Source organism: Carettochelys insculpta, chromosome 1, assembly GCF_033958435.1.
Source record: "Carettochelys insculpta isolate YL-2023 chromosome 1, ASM3395843v1, whole genome shotgun sequence".
Lineage (NCBI taxonomy): Eukaryota > Metazoa > Chordata > Testudines > Carettochelyidae > Carettochelys > Carettochelys insculpta.
In genome coordinates, this window is record NC_134137.1 from 177733213 (window position 1) to 177749524 (window position 16312).

At 47.5% G+C, this 16312-nt stretch overlaps 1 protein-coding gene across 3 annotated transcripts in view; it reads right to left on the reverse strand.

The window, feature by feature from the left end:
• The window catches only part of SIM2 (SIM bHLH transcription factor 2), a 98547-nt gene that overhangs the window by 30673 nt on the left and 51562 nt on the right, over positions 1 to 16312 (reverse strand). For all 3 annotated transcript variants that reach the window (XM_074996297.1, XM_074996278.1, XM_074996288.1), the window contains exon 7: positions 13430 to 13536. In XM_074996297.1, coding sequence (XP_074852398.1) covers positions 13430 to 13536 — 107 coding nt within the window. The remainder of the gene's footprint in view (positions 1 to 13429; positions 13537 to 16312) is intronic.

Sequence of the window (16312 nt, forward strand, 5' to 3'; positions counted from 1 at the left end):
CCAACACTGCCCGTCCAGCATGCTAGGCACAGCCAGGGCTACCCCAGCACCTAACTCTTTGCACGCGTGCACACCCAGGCCAAGCCTGGCTCACGTTGTGGTGGGAGGGATGGGCACTTGCTGTTTCTTGGTTCTGGCTGGTTAGTGCAGCTGCTGCCTCACCACCCTGAGCAGAGGTGCTGGCCCCCTGCTTCATGTGGGTGTTTTTTTTCAACTCCTACTGAATTACAGCTGGGCGTGGGGAAGCAGGGTTGGCTGGTGCACCAGGGCGGGAGGCAGAGGGGCCGGGCAGGCCACACTTACTACAACAACAACAACCCCCCCCCCCTTGCCCTACAGCCATTCCTATAGCTGGGCCCATGCTCTATGAATCCACACCAGTGTGCCTTTGTGTTTTTCAGCTGTTGTTCTGGGCTACACCCTTGTCCTGTCAGCTGACTTATTTTCCTAACTGCTGGTTTAGGTTCTCTGTTAAGATGGTTTACAAAAAAATTGAGTACTAAATATAGTCCTCCAGCTTCACTTCCTAACTACATATGCGCCATGTGTCTCCTGTGCCCTCTTTGTTGGCAAGCGCTGAGGAAAGCATGTCATTGGACAAAGGACAGAGGCCACCCTGCTAATAGAGAATGTTAGCTGTGCATTACATTGCCCTGGTAGGTGCTGACTGAGAGCCCTCAGTGGGGGGTCTTTCTGAGAGAGAGAGAGAGAGAGAAGTGTCTGTTACCAAAGCAACTTGTGCAGGCCCCAGTAAACTTTGGTGCAGATTCAGCAACTTCTTGTTGCTTGATTCCAAGCTTTCTTCTACCATTAGCGGATGGCTGCTGTGGTCCCTGCCTGGTTGACTGGTGTACGCTGAAAAGATTGGCTAAGGCTATGTCTACACTACACGCTGAAGTCAACTTTAAGACTGTTAGCTCAATTTTACAATGTCACTGTCTTCACTATACTAACCATTAAGTTGATTTTAGGCAGCACTAAGGGCAGTAGTATAACTGTGGAAAGCTACTTGACATAGCATCGAGTTTGATTTTCAAAAGTTCAAATTAAGGCAAAGTTCAAAAACCATGTCTTTAAATTGAGTGTTAGCCTCCAGAAGTGTCCCATAGGTATCCCATATTGCTACATGGTTATTTGCTATGGCCCCTTCCACACCCGTTTTCCAGGTGTGCAAGAAGTAGGTCATGGGACGCCTGTGAATTTGAATTCATTACCAAGAAATCCTGAAAATATAAGTGGTGCCCAGAAACTCTAATTTCTTTTAGCCATTGCATCGCGCTGCATTGGCAGCCATTGCATTGCATCAGTAGCCATCTCCTGCCAACTTGGGTTTGTGATCTGAGTTCAAAGGGTCGCACGAGAGCTGCAGCATGGAGCCATCACGATGACTACCAGAGCTTATGCCCAGGACTATCCGCAATGCTGGGTAAAGGTGAAAGAATGCTGGCAGGCCTATCACAGTCTGTGAAGCCACTGGACCATCCAAATCATCTCCAAAGATGTGCCAGTATTATGAACAGCTGCATGTGCCTCTTGGGAGGGAACCCGCCCACGTTGCCCAATCTTAATTGGGACTCTTCGGCTGGGTCTACACTTGCCCCCAACTTCGAAGGGGGCATGTTAATCAGGGTGATGGGAGATTACTAATGAAGTACTGCACGCATGCCAGCACTCTGAAGTTTGATGCTTCAAAGTTGCCAAGGGGGAGAACTGGCCTAGCGAAGTGCTGTATATTCACTGCCCGCCCGCCCACCCGCTACTAGTAAAGTGGAGGGGTAAGTGATGGCTTGTGCAATGCAGAATTTGAATCCTTGTCATCCTTAAGAAGCCTTGAGTGGCCTTGCAAAAAGGAAGTCACTGACTATAAAGACAGAGACCCGTTCATTCTATGGGTAAGCGTTTCGTGTGAACTGCAGCTCAGTTTTGTCTTTCACTTTCTAGCAGGGCATCCTCAGTGTGAGAGATAGGGCAAGGAAGCTCAAATGGGACAAGCAGGCCCTCACCCTGCAGCACCTGGAGCAGACTGAAACACCAACTGCTGACAGCAAAAGGGGCATCGCACAGTGGCAGCAGACCGTGCTTGAGTTCAGGAGAGAGCAACTGGCGTATGTGACAGAGGACATGGCAAAGCTCATAATGGCTATGAGCAACTAAACCAATGATCTGCTCTCCCTGCTGGAGCTGCAGAGGTACTCCCTATGCAGCGCTGAGGTCTCTGCTCCCTGCTGCCCAGACTCCCCTAAATCCAGGTCACCCACGGCTGTTGTTGTGGTCTCTGAACATGGGGAGAGAGGGCTAGGACAGTCTGCCACTCCACCCCCAAGATCCACTGCAAAAGGCTATGCCACCACCCTTGACGACACTCCTTTTTCCTACTGCTTAACCCTCTTCTCTCCCCCAAAATAAATGTATTTTTATGACAAGCATGGTGTGATTTATTGGTACCCATATGTGGTGGGGTGCACAAATCATTGTGGGAGGTTGCAGGGGGTGGAAAGAGCTGATACCATAACTGCCTGACACGATGCCATGGTCTGCAGAGGACTCACAGCAGAGGACCAGGGCAGGGGGGTGGAGAGGGCCGACAAACCAGCTGCCCATCCTTTTGTGAAAATAACCTTCCCTTTACATCTATTCTTCCTCCTTGCAACTTAACCCCCTCCCCTCAAATAAAAGTATTCTTTCTGTGAAAACCATGGTCTGATTTATTGGTTCACATTTGGCGGGGAACACAAATCATTTCAGGGGCTGGGGGGTGGTATTATAACAGTGAAATACAGTGCAATCACATATGGCAGACCATGCATGAAGCTATCTTTTAAAGCCTACCTGTTTGCTGCTGCCTCTACATTGGTATAGGAGAATGGCCTTCTAAGCAGCTGCAAATCAGCCCTTCTCATGACATCAGCCTTTGCATGCCAGGCACTCATGAAATTCTCCTGCCTGGATTCATAAATGTTATACAAAATACAGCATGCTGCAACCACGGTGGGGACCGGTCAGTAGTCACTTGAACCTTGCTTTTAAACAGCCAAAGGCACATTCCACCATCATTCTGCACCTGCTGAATCTGAAAAGAGAAGTTACTCACCTGTAGTAACGATGGTTCTTCGAGATGTGTCCCCCTGGGTGCTCAACGGTAGGTTCCCTCTCCACAGTAGGTGTCGGGCTCGCCTGGCGCCGCAGATTGGAATTCTTCTAGCAGTTTCCACTGGATCGCGCATGCACCGATGCGCGCCACTCCCTTGCGCACCCTCGGTCATGTGCGTGATCCGGTTCCCGCCAGTTCCTTGACCAACCGCCTCGGATGCTCCTGAAAAACACCGGACAGAGATCCAAAGCAGGGAGGATGGGCGGGTAGTGGAGCACCCACAGGGACATATCTCGAAGAACCATCGTTACTACAGGTGAGTAACTTCTCTTTCTTCTTCGAGTGGTCCCCGTGGCTGCTCCACAGTAGGTGACTACCCAGCAGTAACCCCAAGTAAGGAGGTGGGTACTCGATTCATGTGCCGCTTGCCCTCGAGAGGACTGCTGTCGACAGACGGGTATCCTCATCGAACACCCGATGCAGGGCGTAATGCTTGGCGAAGGTGTCGTAGGATGACCAAGTCACCGCTCTACAAATGTCTTTCAACACAATTCCCTTGAAGAAGGCTGTTGATGCCGCCACCGCTCTGGTGGAGTGAGCCCTAGGCGGGGCCAGCAAAGGGGTCTTTCGCAGCTCGTAGCACAGTTTTATACAGGACACAATGTGCTTTGAAATTCTCTAGGAAGAGAGGCCTTCCCCTTTTGAGCTGGGAGCGAGAGACACCAGAAGCCTGTCCATTTTCCGGAAGGACTTGGTTCTGTCTATGTAAAAGGCCAACGCCCTCCTCACATCTAGGAGATGCAGGCGCGCTTCCCTGCTGGAGCTGTGAGGCTTCGGGTAAAACGAGGGCAAGACTATTGGTTTGTTAAGATGGAACTCTGAGGAAACTTTTGGAATGAAGGCTGGGTGTAACCGTAAGATCACCGCCTCCTTTGAGAATACTGTGCAGGGCGGCGTTGCCATCACTGCTGCGAGCTCGCTCACCCTGCGGGCTGACGTAATCGCAAGAAGGAAGGTCGTTTTCATGGTAAGGAGTCGGAGGGGTACCGTGGCTAATGGTTCGAAGGGTGGTCCCGATAGCGTGTGGAGCACCAAGTCAAAACTCCACGACGGCGGTAGCAGTTTTCGAGGGGGGTACAGGTTTACCAGCCCCTTCAAGAATCTTGTAACGATAGGGTGGGTGAATACGGTGGGCCCTTCCTCCTTGTGCCAAAAAGCTGATATAGCTGCGAGGTGGACCTTTAGCAAGGATAGAGAAAGCCCGTCTCATTTGAGGTCCAATAGGTATTCTAGTATTACAGTTATAGGAATGTCAAGAGGAGCTAATTGTTTGGCGGAGCACCAGGCAGTAAAGTGTGTCCATTTCTGTTCGTAAGTCCTCCTGGTGGAGGTCCTTCGGCTACACTCTAAGACTTGTTGTACTCCCTCCATACACGTGCTCTCTAAAGCGCTGAGCCATGGATTAACCATGCTTGTAGGCGTAGTCCGTGCAGGTACACTATGGACCCCTGAGCCTGCGTGAGTAAGTCCGGCACCACCGGTAGGTGAAGTGGTGGACGATCCGACATGCCCAGAAGCAAGGGAAACCATTGTTGCCGGGCCCAAGTTGGAACTATGAGTATCATGTGAGCTCTCTCCCTTCTGGCTTTCTGCAGAACCTTGTGGATAAGTGTGGTGGGGGGAAACGCATAGAGTAGAGGGGCCTTCCATGAGATCATGAATGCGTCCCCCAGGGACCTCCGCCCTATTCCTGCTCTGGAGCAGTACTGTGGACACTTCTTGTTGTACTGGGTGGCAAACAAATCGACTTGGGGAAACCCCCAGGTACGAAATATGCGTCGTAGCGGGTCAGAGCGGATCTGCCATTTGTACGTGAGTGCGAAGCGCCCGCTCAGTTGATCTGCCTTCACGTTGTGGGCTCCTGGCAAATACGAGGCTTTCAACGTTATGTTGTTGGCAATGCACCAATTCCACAGTCGGACTGCTTCTGCGCATAACGCACGGGATCGTGCCCCTCCTTGTCGACTGATGTAGAACATCGTGGAGGTATTGTCAGTATTGATCCTGACTACTTTGCCATGCAGGTATTTCCGAAAATGTCTGCACGCATTGAACACTGCTCTGAGCTCCAGTATGTTTATGTGCAGTGTCTGTTCCGCAGGGGACCATAGCCCTCGCATCACCTTGCTGCCAATGTGGGAGGCGTCAGTTGTAAGAAAAATAGAAATTTGTGGTTGGTGGAAGGGTACCCCCACTAGCAGGTTCTTGGGATTTTCCCACCACGCTCGTGATCTCTGTACCTCCGTCGTGGGCGATACTATCCTGTGGACGGTATGGGATGCTGGTCTGTAAACACTCACCAGCCAATGCTGCACGCTTCGCATGTGTAACCTAGCATTCTGTACCACAAACGTAGCTGCCGCCATGTGCCCCAACAGTTGCAGGCACGTTAGGACCGGCACCGCGGGGCTGTACCTCATGACTTGCACCAAGGAGTTGATGGTGTGGAAGCGGGCGTCGGGCAGGTACACTCTTGATGCGATAGAGTTTATGCGCGCCCCTATGAACTCTATATCTTGCGTGGGTTCGGTCTTTGACTTTGCGAGGTTGATAACTAGGCCCAGCGAAGTAAACGTGTTCACGGTGACGCGTATCATGCGTAGGACCTCTGCCTTTGAGGCCCCTTTCAGTAGACAGTCGTCCAGATATGGAAAAATAAACACGCCCTGCCTGTGCAGGTAAGCTGATACCACTGCCAGGGTTTTGGTAAAGACTCTGGGTGCCGAGGATAACGGAAGAACCCTGTATTGGAAATGTTCCCCGCCGACCGTGAAGCGGAGGAAGCGTCTGTGTGCCAGGTGGTTTGTTATATGAAAGTAAGCGTCTTGTAAGTCGAGGGCTGCAAACCAGTCTCCATCGTCCAGTGCCGTAAGTATGGAGGCAACTGTAATCATCCGGAAGTGCTGCTTGCGCAAGTATCGGTTGAGGCCCCCGTAGGTCCAAAATCGGCCTCCAGCCTCCTGTTTTCTGCTCTGTTAGGAAGTAGCATGAGTAAAAACCTTTCCCTTGGAATTGTTCCGGCACTCTTTCCACCACCCCTATGAACATGAGGTGATCTACCTCCTGCTTCAGTCTCGCCTCGTAGGAAGTGTCCCTGAGAGGAGGCCGGGTGGGAGGTTTCGTCAGTGGAAGTGACTGGAAAGGGATCGTGTAGCCCGTGGCTATAATTTCCAGCACCCATTTGTCTGTTGTGATCTTTTGCCATTGGGAGTGGAACGGTTTGAGGTGATGATGGAACATGAGGTGTGAGTGGCATTGAGCAATGGTGTTGATAGTGCAGTCCTCGACATACCCGTCAAACTTGCTGCCTCTGGGCTTGCCCCAAGGGTGTACGACTTTGTTGAGAACGTCGCCTGGGAGCCCTGTACTGCTGCTGCTGTTGGCGCCTTTGGTCATAGCCTCGCTGATATTGTGCGTGCTGTGGTTGGTAAGAGTAGCGTCTTTGCTGAGGATAGAATTTCTTTTTCTTGTATGGGGGAGTGTAGATACCCAAGGTCTTAAGTGTGGCCCTCGAATCTTTGCTAGAGTGGAGGACTGAGTCAGTTGAATCTGCAAACAGCTTTTGCTTGTCAAAGGGAAGATCCACAATCTTCGCCTGTAGATCTCTGGGGATACCAGACGTCTGGAGCCAGGATTCCCTACGCATTACCACTGCTGCGGCTGTTGAGCGTGCCGCTGTGTCCGCCACGTCCAGGGCAATCTGAACTCCCGTTCGTGATGCCGCATAGCCCTCTTGGACAATCGCCTTTAACACTGGCTTCTTGTCCTCTGGAAGTGAATCCATGAGAGAGGTGAGTCTAGAGTAATTGTCAAAGTTATGGTTTGATAAATGTGCCGCGTAGTTTGCCACTCTCAATAATAGGGTAGAGGAGGAGTAGACCTTGCTGCTGAACAGCTCTAATTTCTTAGCATCTTTATCCGACCCCCCTGATTTGTACTGAGATGTCTTCGACCTCTGCTGGGACGATTTGACCACCAAAGAATTGGGTTGCGGGTGGCTAAACAGGAACTCCATGCCCTTGGCTGGGACGAAGTACTTCTTATCTGCCCTTTTGTTCGTAGGCAGAATACAGGCCGGAGTCTGCCATATGTTAGTGGCTGACTCCATAATGGCGTCGTCCAGCGGGATAGCGATTTTAGAAGAAGCCGGGGGTCTCAAATTTTTCAGGAGTTTATGGTGCTTCTCCTGTACCTCTCCTATTTGAATGTCCTGAGTGTATGCTACTCTTTTGAACAGCTCTTGGAATTGTTTAAGGTCATCCGGAGGGGAGACATCCCCGGGGACAATCGCCTCATCTGGGGAGGATGAGGAGGAACCGCTGGGGTAAGCCTCCCACAAGTCCGCTGGCTCCCAAGTTCGCTGGTATGCTTGCTCCCTTGTGGGCTGTGAAGGAAAGTCTCGGGACTCTGGACCCAATTCCCCTGGGACAACTGCGTTCCTCTCCCAGAGCGAGAGTGTACACGGGAGTATTGATGAGGAGTGGGAGAGGCTCTGCCCCTGGATCTGGACCTCCGATGTCGGTGTTCAGTATGATGAGGACGGCCATAGCAACATGGGCAAGGGCCCGGTGACGGAGACCTGGACCACGACCGAGGAGTCTACCCATGATGTCTGGGAGAGCGGGATCTCCGTGACGACACTGATAATGGTGAAGCTGGTTTGTGATAGTACTCAAGGGGATCCATGCCCAAAAATGGTGAAGGTGGCCTGAGCCACGGCAAAAGTGGTTGGAGGAACGGAGAGAGAGGCCCGAAATAAGCCGGTGGAGTTGCTGCCCGGTGATGCGGCGTGTGTATCTCGGGAGGGGGGCTGGGTGACAAGGGCATGGCAGCCCTGTCTGGAGATGGACTGAGGTGCCAGGTTTTGGCTCTAGCCTTCCCCCTCCCCTGCAGGGTGGGCGCCGCCCCCTCCTGTGCCGGGGATCTCGGCCCTGTTGTTGGCGCCGCGCTCGGTACCGTCATCAGCAGTGCCGCGCGGGTAGCTTCCTCCGGCACTGGTAGGCCCCGTGCTGGTGCTGCGCGCAGCGGTGCCGCCGATTCCGGTGCTTGCTGCACTGGTGCTTGCGGCGCCTTCCGTGCCGACTGCTGTATAGTCGGAGGCCCAGCCTCGGCCACGTGTGCTACTGCGCTGCCGCTTTCACCAGCTGGCGGCTGAAGGCTCTGCGTTCCGCTCGTCCTGCTCGCTGGGACCGCCGGCAAGGATCGAGCCGGGGAGAGTTTCTTCTTCTTCTGCAAAGAAGGGGTCAAAGACGCTGCCTTCCTTTTATGTGACCCAGAGGGCCCTTCTGTGTGAGGCTTCTCCAGCGGCTCAGGCTGGAGGGCCTTATCAAACAACATCATTTTGAGCCTCATTTCTCTGTCCTTCCTGGCCCTGGCTGTAAGCTTAGAGCAGTGTGAACACTTCTGGGTAACATGAGACTCCCCCAGGCAACGAATGCACTCACTATGCCCATCAGAGGCCGGCATAGCCTCGCGGCATGACTCACACTTCTTAAACTCCGAGGAAGCCATCGTGGTGAGTCTTTACTGTTAATCGGGTACTTAGCTGCTAATTAGCGCATTCTATCACCTAGATAACATTCACAGCCCTCGAGGTAGTGGACGGCTTAAAACAGCTGTCTTTGTCCGCTCCCCTTCCCTCCATTCCTCTTCTCTCTACTGTATTGTATGCCTTGCTTTTTTTTTTTTTTTAATAGGAAAAGAAAAACAAGCTAACAAGGAAAAACAACTATCTTATCTGTCTCAGGGTAAAGAGCCAGAGCGGATTCCGTCTGCAGCCGTTGGCGGTTGAGAAGGAACTGGCGGGGACCGGATCATGCACATGACCGAGGGCGCGCAAGGGAGCGGCGCACATCGGCGCATGCGCAATCCAGTGGAAACTGCTAGAAGAATTCCGATCTGCGGCGCTGGGCGAGCCCGACACCTACTGTGGAGAGGGAACCTACTGTGAAGCACCCACAGGGACCACTCGAAGAAGAATTGAAGAAATCCTTGCTGCAGTCCATGATGCCTGTGTATGACTTCATGAGGCAAGGAAGCAGAGGGTAAGCAGGATCACCCACTATTACAATAGGCATGTCCACATTTCCAATCTTAATTTTTCAGTCTGGGAAAAAAGTCCCATCCAGAAGTTTTCTGTACAGACCAGAATTTCTGAAGATGCGCATGTCATGAACCTTCCCCAACCATCCCACACTGATGTTTGTGAAATGACCTTTGTGATCTACCAACGCCTGCAACACCATCGAGAAGTATCCCTTTCTGCTTATATACTCAGAGGCCAGGTGGTCCAGGACCACAGAGGGGATGGGCATGCCATCTATTGCCCCACTGCAGTTAGGAAATCCCATGGCAGCAAAGCCATCCACGATGGCCTGCACATCTCCCCAGGTCACAGTCTTCCTCAGGAGTTGCTGACAGATTGTACTGTCTACCTGCACCATTGTGGCCTCCTACCCACCCTGAACTGATTTGCCACTGACCGATAACCAGCAGGCATCACAAACTTCCATAGAGCGACTGCCACTCGCTTGTCAACCATTAAAGCCGGCTTCATTCATGTATCACTGCGCTTCAGGGTGGGGGGCCAGCAAATCACAAAGTTCTATAAAAGTGGACTTGTGAAACCAGCATATACTGGCAGGACCACATCGTTTCAGAGTCCTGGGATGACCAGCAGTGGATGCAGAACTTTAGCACAAGTCCAAATCACTGCTCCATTGTCAGCAATGCATCCAGGGCAGCCAGCAATTCTAAGCTCTTGGCCCACAGTTGAGTGATTCCCTCTTCAAAGTATTCATCATCACCCTCAACTATCATCTGAGCCCATTCCCTCTGTGGTAGAAAGAAAAAGTGCACAAACTTCCAGGATGTTGCTGTAACAATCTGTGCAATGACTCGAAGCATTTGTGGATCCATGCTTGTGCTAGCACTGTGCCAGAGCGAATGGCACAATCTCACATTCATTTCTGCGCAGTTAGTGGGTGCTCTGATTTCTGGGAGAGTGCTTTGCATTCTGGGATAGTGACATCACACACACTCAAGCAACTGTGGCAATTCTTTCCCTCCCACAACTCAGCAGCACAAAACACCCAGAATGCAACAGGGCTAAGGCATGGTGGGATAGGTACCCACAAAGCATTGCTCAAGCAGTTGAACTTAGATAAGGCAATGGAGATACAGTAAGTCAACATGGAGAAACAGAAGGTTGAATTTCCGGAATGTCTGTGGACAATTAAATTCGAGTTCATAAGGTCAAGGTTAAAAACATCTAATTTATGAAAAGTGAATTTTATTTCATAGTGTAAACACAGCACTAGATGGGCTGGTCTAACTGGTCTATCATAGTTATTTTAACAGGCTCCATAGGTTTCATGGGAATGAATCATTCACTGGCCTGTGCTCAAGGTTACAAATACAGAGCAGCTGATCTTTCAGTCCAACACTTGCAACCATAAAATTGTCTTAGGTTTTCTAGGTCTCACCCCACACCAATCCACTGGATTCCCTCCAACTATGTGATTGATAGGTGGCACCCTAACAAAATAGCAACCCTGTAAAGCCGCCTAGCCTGCTCAAAGACCAGAAATGCAAAGTCTTGAGCATTACATTGGGAGATGACAAGGTCAAGGAGGTGCAGAAGTTTAACCTGCACCTGCTCCATTATACTGGGCATTGTGCATATGCAAGTTCCCTTTCAGGTAGCTGTTATGTGCCTAGGAAATGCCAGCAGCTGGGATTTGTACTGTGCCTGCCCTGGCGTAAGGATTCTGTTCCTGTACAAACTGGAAGTAATTTATGGAGCAAATAGAAATAATTGTATTGTAGTATCTCTTATGCACTGAGAATCCTCTCTACAATGGAAACAGGCTCACGAAAAAAAGACGAAGCTGAGACTAGGAGTATTTTGTTTGTACTGAAATTGCTTCACTTGTCCTGTTTCATAGCTTATGAGCACCTTAGGCAGGGACCCCTCTGAATGGCAAACTTCCTCTGTTGTACAGCAATTCCCTGTACGCTGATGGAATTGCGGAAACAAGAAAATGCTCTGAAACATCAACATTTTTATTCTTCAACATGGAAGCTATCAAATGTTCAGAATGGGAAACTACTTTTATATCCCCACATCTTCAGCAAAATACGCACATCTACTCCTCTTGCTGCTCTTATTACATCCTTTATCATTTTAGTTTTACTATTTCCCTCATAGCGCTAATACTTGTCTAATAGATTTTGATTTTATTTTGGAAGAGCAATTGCTTACCCCTGTGTAAGTTCTGGGTTTCCCTAATCATATGTAAGATTTTTCTCTCCAGATTACATCAAGTGACATTTAATCATCATACTATTTAACAGAATGCTAAGTTGTGTACATTCAGACCTGGCAGCCTTTTACTGTTCATAATCAGGCATTTTTGATGGATGGTGGGGGAGTTATAGCACTGTTCCCCAGAGGCACAGAAGTTTGTACATTTTACATCTGTTTTAACCATTTTTATTACTCACTATTCATGCCATACTTTTTTTTTGTTCCTCTTTTTCCGCAAGTATTTTAACTTTTTCTTCTTCTTGGACCGTGGTTACTTTAACTCATCAATGCCTTTTAACTCACATCTCTCGTTCTTACATGATGTCTGTTTCTAAACTTCCTAACTCTTTATCTTTACAGTTAAGTTATTGTATCCAGATCAACTACTGTATCCATATTAACTATGCAGCTTAGTAAGATCTGCATATATTTTAAAATTCCACACAGATACCATTTAAATCGTATTTACAAAACTGGACAAAAGAATCAGCTACTGTCTTCCACTGCTAGCACAACTCAGATAATAGGGATTCTGGTGTCCATGACTGTGTGGTAAAGGTGAGATACATTTTTTCAAAGGAATATTGTGGCTTTACTAGAATTCTTTTATTGTTTGACAGAGCTGTCTCAAAAATGAGCATTTGGTTTGTTTAGTGAGCATTCAGATGCCACAGAAGGAGACTAAAGATGTAAACAGCTTTTGATCTTTCATAAAAGAAAACACTAAATATAAGAGCCATTAAGAGTGTGTCTTACCAGATCTGAGCTTCCACAAATTCTTTGACAAATGCCAAAATAGTTAGAATCAATTTCTGACATCAAGTGCATAGCTCCCACTCTAGTCAACAGAATTTGACGTCTAGTCATTAACCGCTGACTTCTACTGTGTACAGGAAGGTCATCTTCCTATGTATTCCAGTTCTTCTTTAACACCACACAGTTACAAAGGATTGGTTTTTCTTCACAGAGGGTCAAGGATGGTTTCTTTCCAGTTATTTTACGCCAATGATAAACTGAAAACCAACTCATTAGCAATGGTCTTGGTTTCTTTCGTCTTTTGTTTTTAATTAATTAGTGTATGTGGAGAGAGTTGGCCTATGAAAGTGAGTCATATCAAAAAAATTTCTATTCTCACAATTTGCATCTGAACTGTATCTATTACATATGGTACTGTGTGACTATGGCACTGAATACATTAAGAGGTGATCAATTCTACTCCTGGCACTGGGGAATTACTAAACCTGTGTCTCCTTCTCCTGACACACTGGTTTTAAAACTCATCCTCATGTTGCTAAGAAACATGCATCTCAGAATATTTTTGGTGTTACCTCCAGCATTTCAAACCCACACAGGCTGTGTCTACATTTGCATTTCTCTTTCGAAAGAGGCATGCAAATGAGGGAAATAAAAATGCAAATGAGGTGCAGATTTACATATCTGGCACCTCATTTGCATATTCTTATTTCCAAACAGCTTCTTTCAAAAGAAGAAAACCAGTGTAGACACTGCTCTTTCAAAAGTAAACCCCACCTTTGAAAGAATTCTTCTTCCCTTTCTTTATGGGAAGAAGGATTCTTTCGAAGATAGGGTTTAATTTTGGAAGAGCAGTGTCTACACTGGTCTTCTTCTTTCGAAAGAAGCTATTTGGAAATAACAATATACAAATGAGATGCCAGATATGTAAATCTGCACCTTATTTGCATGCCTCTTTCAAAAGAGGAATGCAAGTGTAGACACAGCTACAGATTATTATCGATGTGCTTGCAAGAAAACATGGAACTGTTGCATAACTTTGTTTCAAACTAAACCCAGACTTTTCAAAACAACTCAGCACTCACAATGTGGGACAGATTTTCAAAACAGAAAAATAAGTGGAGATCGATTGATAGATGGAAAAGAACACAACAGAACTCCTGGTCCTAATTAATAAATTGAAAGTCTGAGCCAATCACATTATGCCAATTACTTACAGAGATGGTGAGCATATCGTAAATGGAAGACATCACAGCCATGAACGTGGTGGTAGAGGGTCTTCTCTATCAAGTCTTGGGGTTCATATCCAGTTAAATCAGTCACCCTAGAAGAGGAAGGCTAACTCATAAGCAGCAACTCTAGAAATACTGTTTCACTAAACTAATACCACTTTTGCCAATTAATCACTTGCTAAAAGGCTGCAAAGAAAACATGCTGGTTTGGAAACAGAGAAAGAAATGAAAACTTTGGTACTCCCTCCAAATACAGGGTGCAGCAGTGTTGTATTCAAAGGGGTGAGCAGTGTCCTAGCTACAATCAAGGAGGAGGATCCGTTAACCTTTTTCGGCGTTAGATTTTCACTTAGTTAAATTTAGTAGCTGCAGCCTTCAAGAGACAAACATGAATGATCCTCTCCACAAAGATCCAGTGGATGAAATGTTCATGGAGTTGTCAGGTAAATTTCTTTTTTCTTTCTATGGACAACTTTCTGTTTGCTTTTGCAAACACATGAGCATAGCAGAAATAACTGGGCTACAGTTGCTGTGATCACAGTCTAGACATAACTTCGAGCTAACAGTCTAAAGGTAGGCAGGGCATTATTCCATTTTTGAAGATGGAAGGACGAGGAACAACAGTAATGCCTGGAAACTAAAGAAGGAAAAGTAAAGCTGAAGTTACACATTAGGCAAACAGTTCTCAACATTAACAGGATGAGAACTGACGGGAACAAAGTTAAAGCACAACCACTGCAGACAGATTGGGAATGAGGTAGTGAATACACATCATACAGATTCCGAGCAGAGATTTATCTAGATGAGTATTCTGAAAGTGGCCAGTATCAGCCCCTTCAAGAAAGAGACAAGGAACTGTCATAAGCCCATACAGGGATGGTCCCACTCAATCCAAGAGGGAGCAGGTTATGTGACCCAGTGCTATCTCCTGTCCTTGCTACTTGATAGCAAAATATACTTTAAAGTACACCAAGAAATTTAAGCACAGTTATAGCTTTTTTTTTTAATCTCTCTGTTGACCTATTTACATGCGCAGGATCTTTCTCCATTGCTAACAGCAGAGCAGAGGCAAGATAACATAGCAATCCCGTAAAACTAATACAAGATGTGTTACATTGGGACTGTCCAGTTTAGACATGCGATGACTAAGGAATTATTAAACCACGATCAATAAAATCATGAATAGTGAAGTCTATAAAGTCATGAATGCTACTGAGAAAGTGAATTAGGGAAGTGTTATTTACTCTTTCACATAGGTGTGACAATGAAATTAATAAGCAACAGGTTTAAAGTAAACAAAAGGAAGAATTTCATCACACAAGGCAGTCTATGTGTCAACATCTGGGCATGGGATATTGTAACTGGATTCAATGAAGAATTAAATAAGAGGATTGGTCAATCACTCGCTATTATCTGAAACAGTTAGGGTCATACCCCCATGGTGCGCTGGGTCGCATTAAACCTCCAACTGACAAACTGGGACTTGATGATAGGGGATGATGGCTCATCTGAAACTGTCCTGTTCTTGGGTATTCTTAAACTGCCAATTGGCCACTGTACGAAGCCAGGACACTGGGCTAAACGGCTCATTGGTCTTACCCAGTGTGGCCATTCTGATGCTCTGGAGCCCTAAATCTGAGTTATTTTAATCCCCGCTGGAATAAAGTACCTAGGGAGGTTGTGGAATTTCCATCACTGAAAATTTTTAACAGTGCATTAGACAAACACCTGTCAGTGATGGTCTAGATCGGGGTAGGCAATAGGCCACCTGTGGGCTGGACATGGTTCACCAGGCCTAGCCCATGGCAGACTGCTGGCATCCTATTTATCTGCATGTCCACAAGTAGGAAGGCTCACAGCTCCTGTTGGCTGCAAATTGCTGTTCCTGAACATCAGGAGCTGTGGTATGTGGTATCCTGAATGTGCAGGTAAATAAAGAGCCGGTGTCCTGCCGCCACTAACCCTATAGCAAACTGCCTCCAACTTATTGCCCACTCCTGGCTTAGATAGCACTTGGTCCTGCCCTGAGTATAGGAAACTGTTCCTGACTTCTTAAGGCCCCAGTACAGTACCTCATCCTATCTCAGTTCAGCCATATACAAGTATATCATTGAACCTTAGGCCAATATGCTACAGCAGCGTTGCTCCAGCACTGCAGTTGCACCGCTGTTGTACAGACGTGTACTACAATGGCAAAAGGGGTTCAGCCATCACTAAAGAACAAATCCATCTTGCTGAGAGTGGTAGCTAGGTCAATGGAAGAATTCTTCTGGCAACCTAACAGTACACCAGGGCTTAGGTAGCTTAACGAGATTTACAGCCCTGAGCAACTGTCGCTAAGCCAATCTAATTTGGTAGCACAGACCAGCTTTCAGTGCTTAACAATATTGGACGTACTGCATTAAACACGTCAAAAAGAGAGTAGATGCCTAAATGAAACTGCAACTTGCATTTCAGGGACAGGCCTCACTGATCTTAGTCTGGAGAGACACCATGCTTTTGAGTGTTTAAATTGCCCTGCAAAACTTCTCCAATATACTGGACATAGACTTTTTTCCCACCATTATATATGAATATAAGTTTTTTTTCCTTGAAACTAAAGCATGTCATGGAAGTCACAAAGTAGGTCAAATCTCATTCCACAGTCCTAGTGATATGGAGGTTTTTGTTTTAGCCTTATCTGCCTGTCAACTAATCAAATCTATTAGACTGGACATTTGATGGAACGCTCTTCCCTGGGGACATCTAAAACTGGACCATACAAAGCAGCAAGATATATCCTACAAGGCTCCTGGGGGGGAGGGTGAAGAAATTCCACAGGGGGGTGTGAGGCAACCCAGCCACCCCCCATTATTGACCTCCCCTATG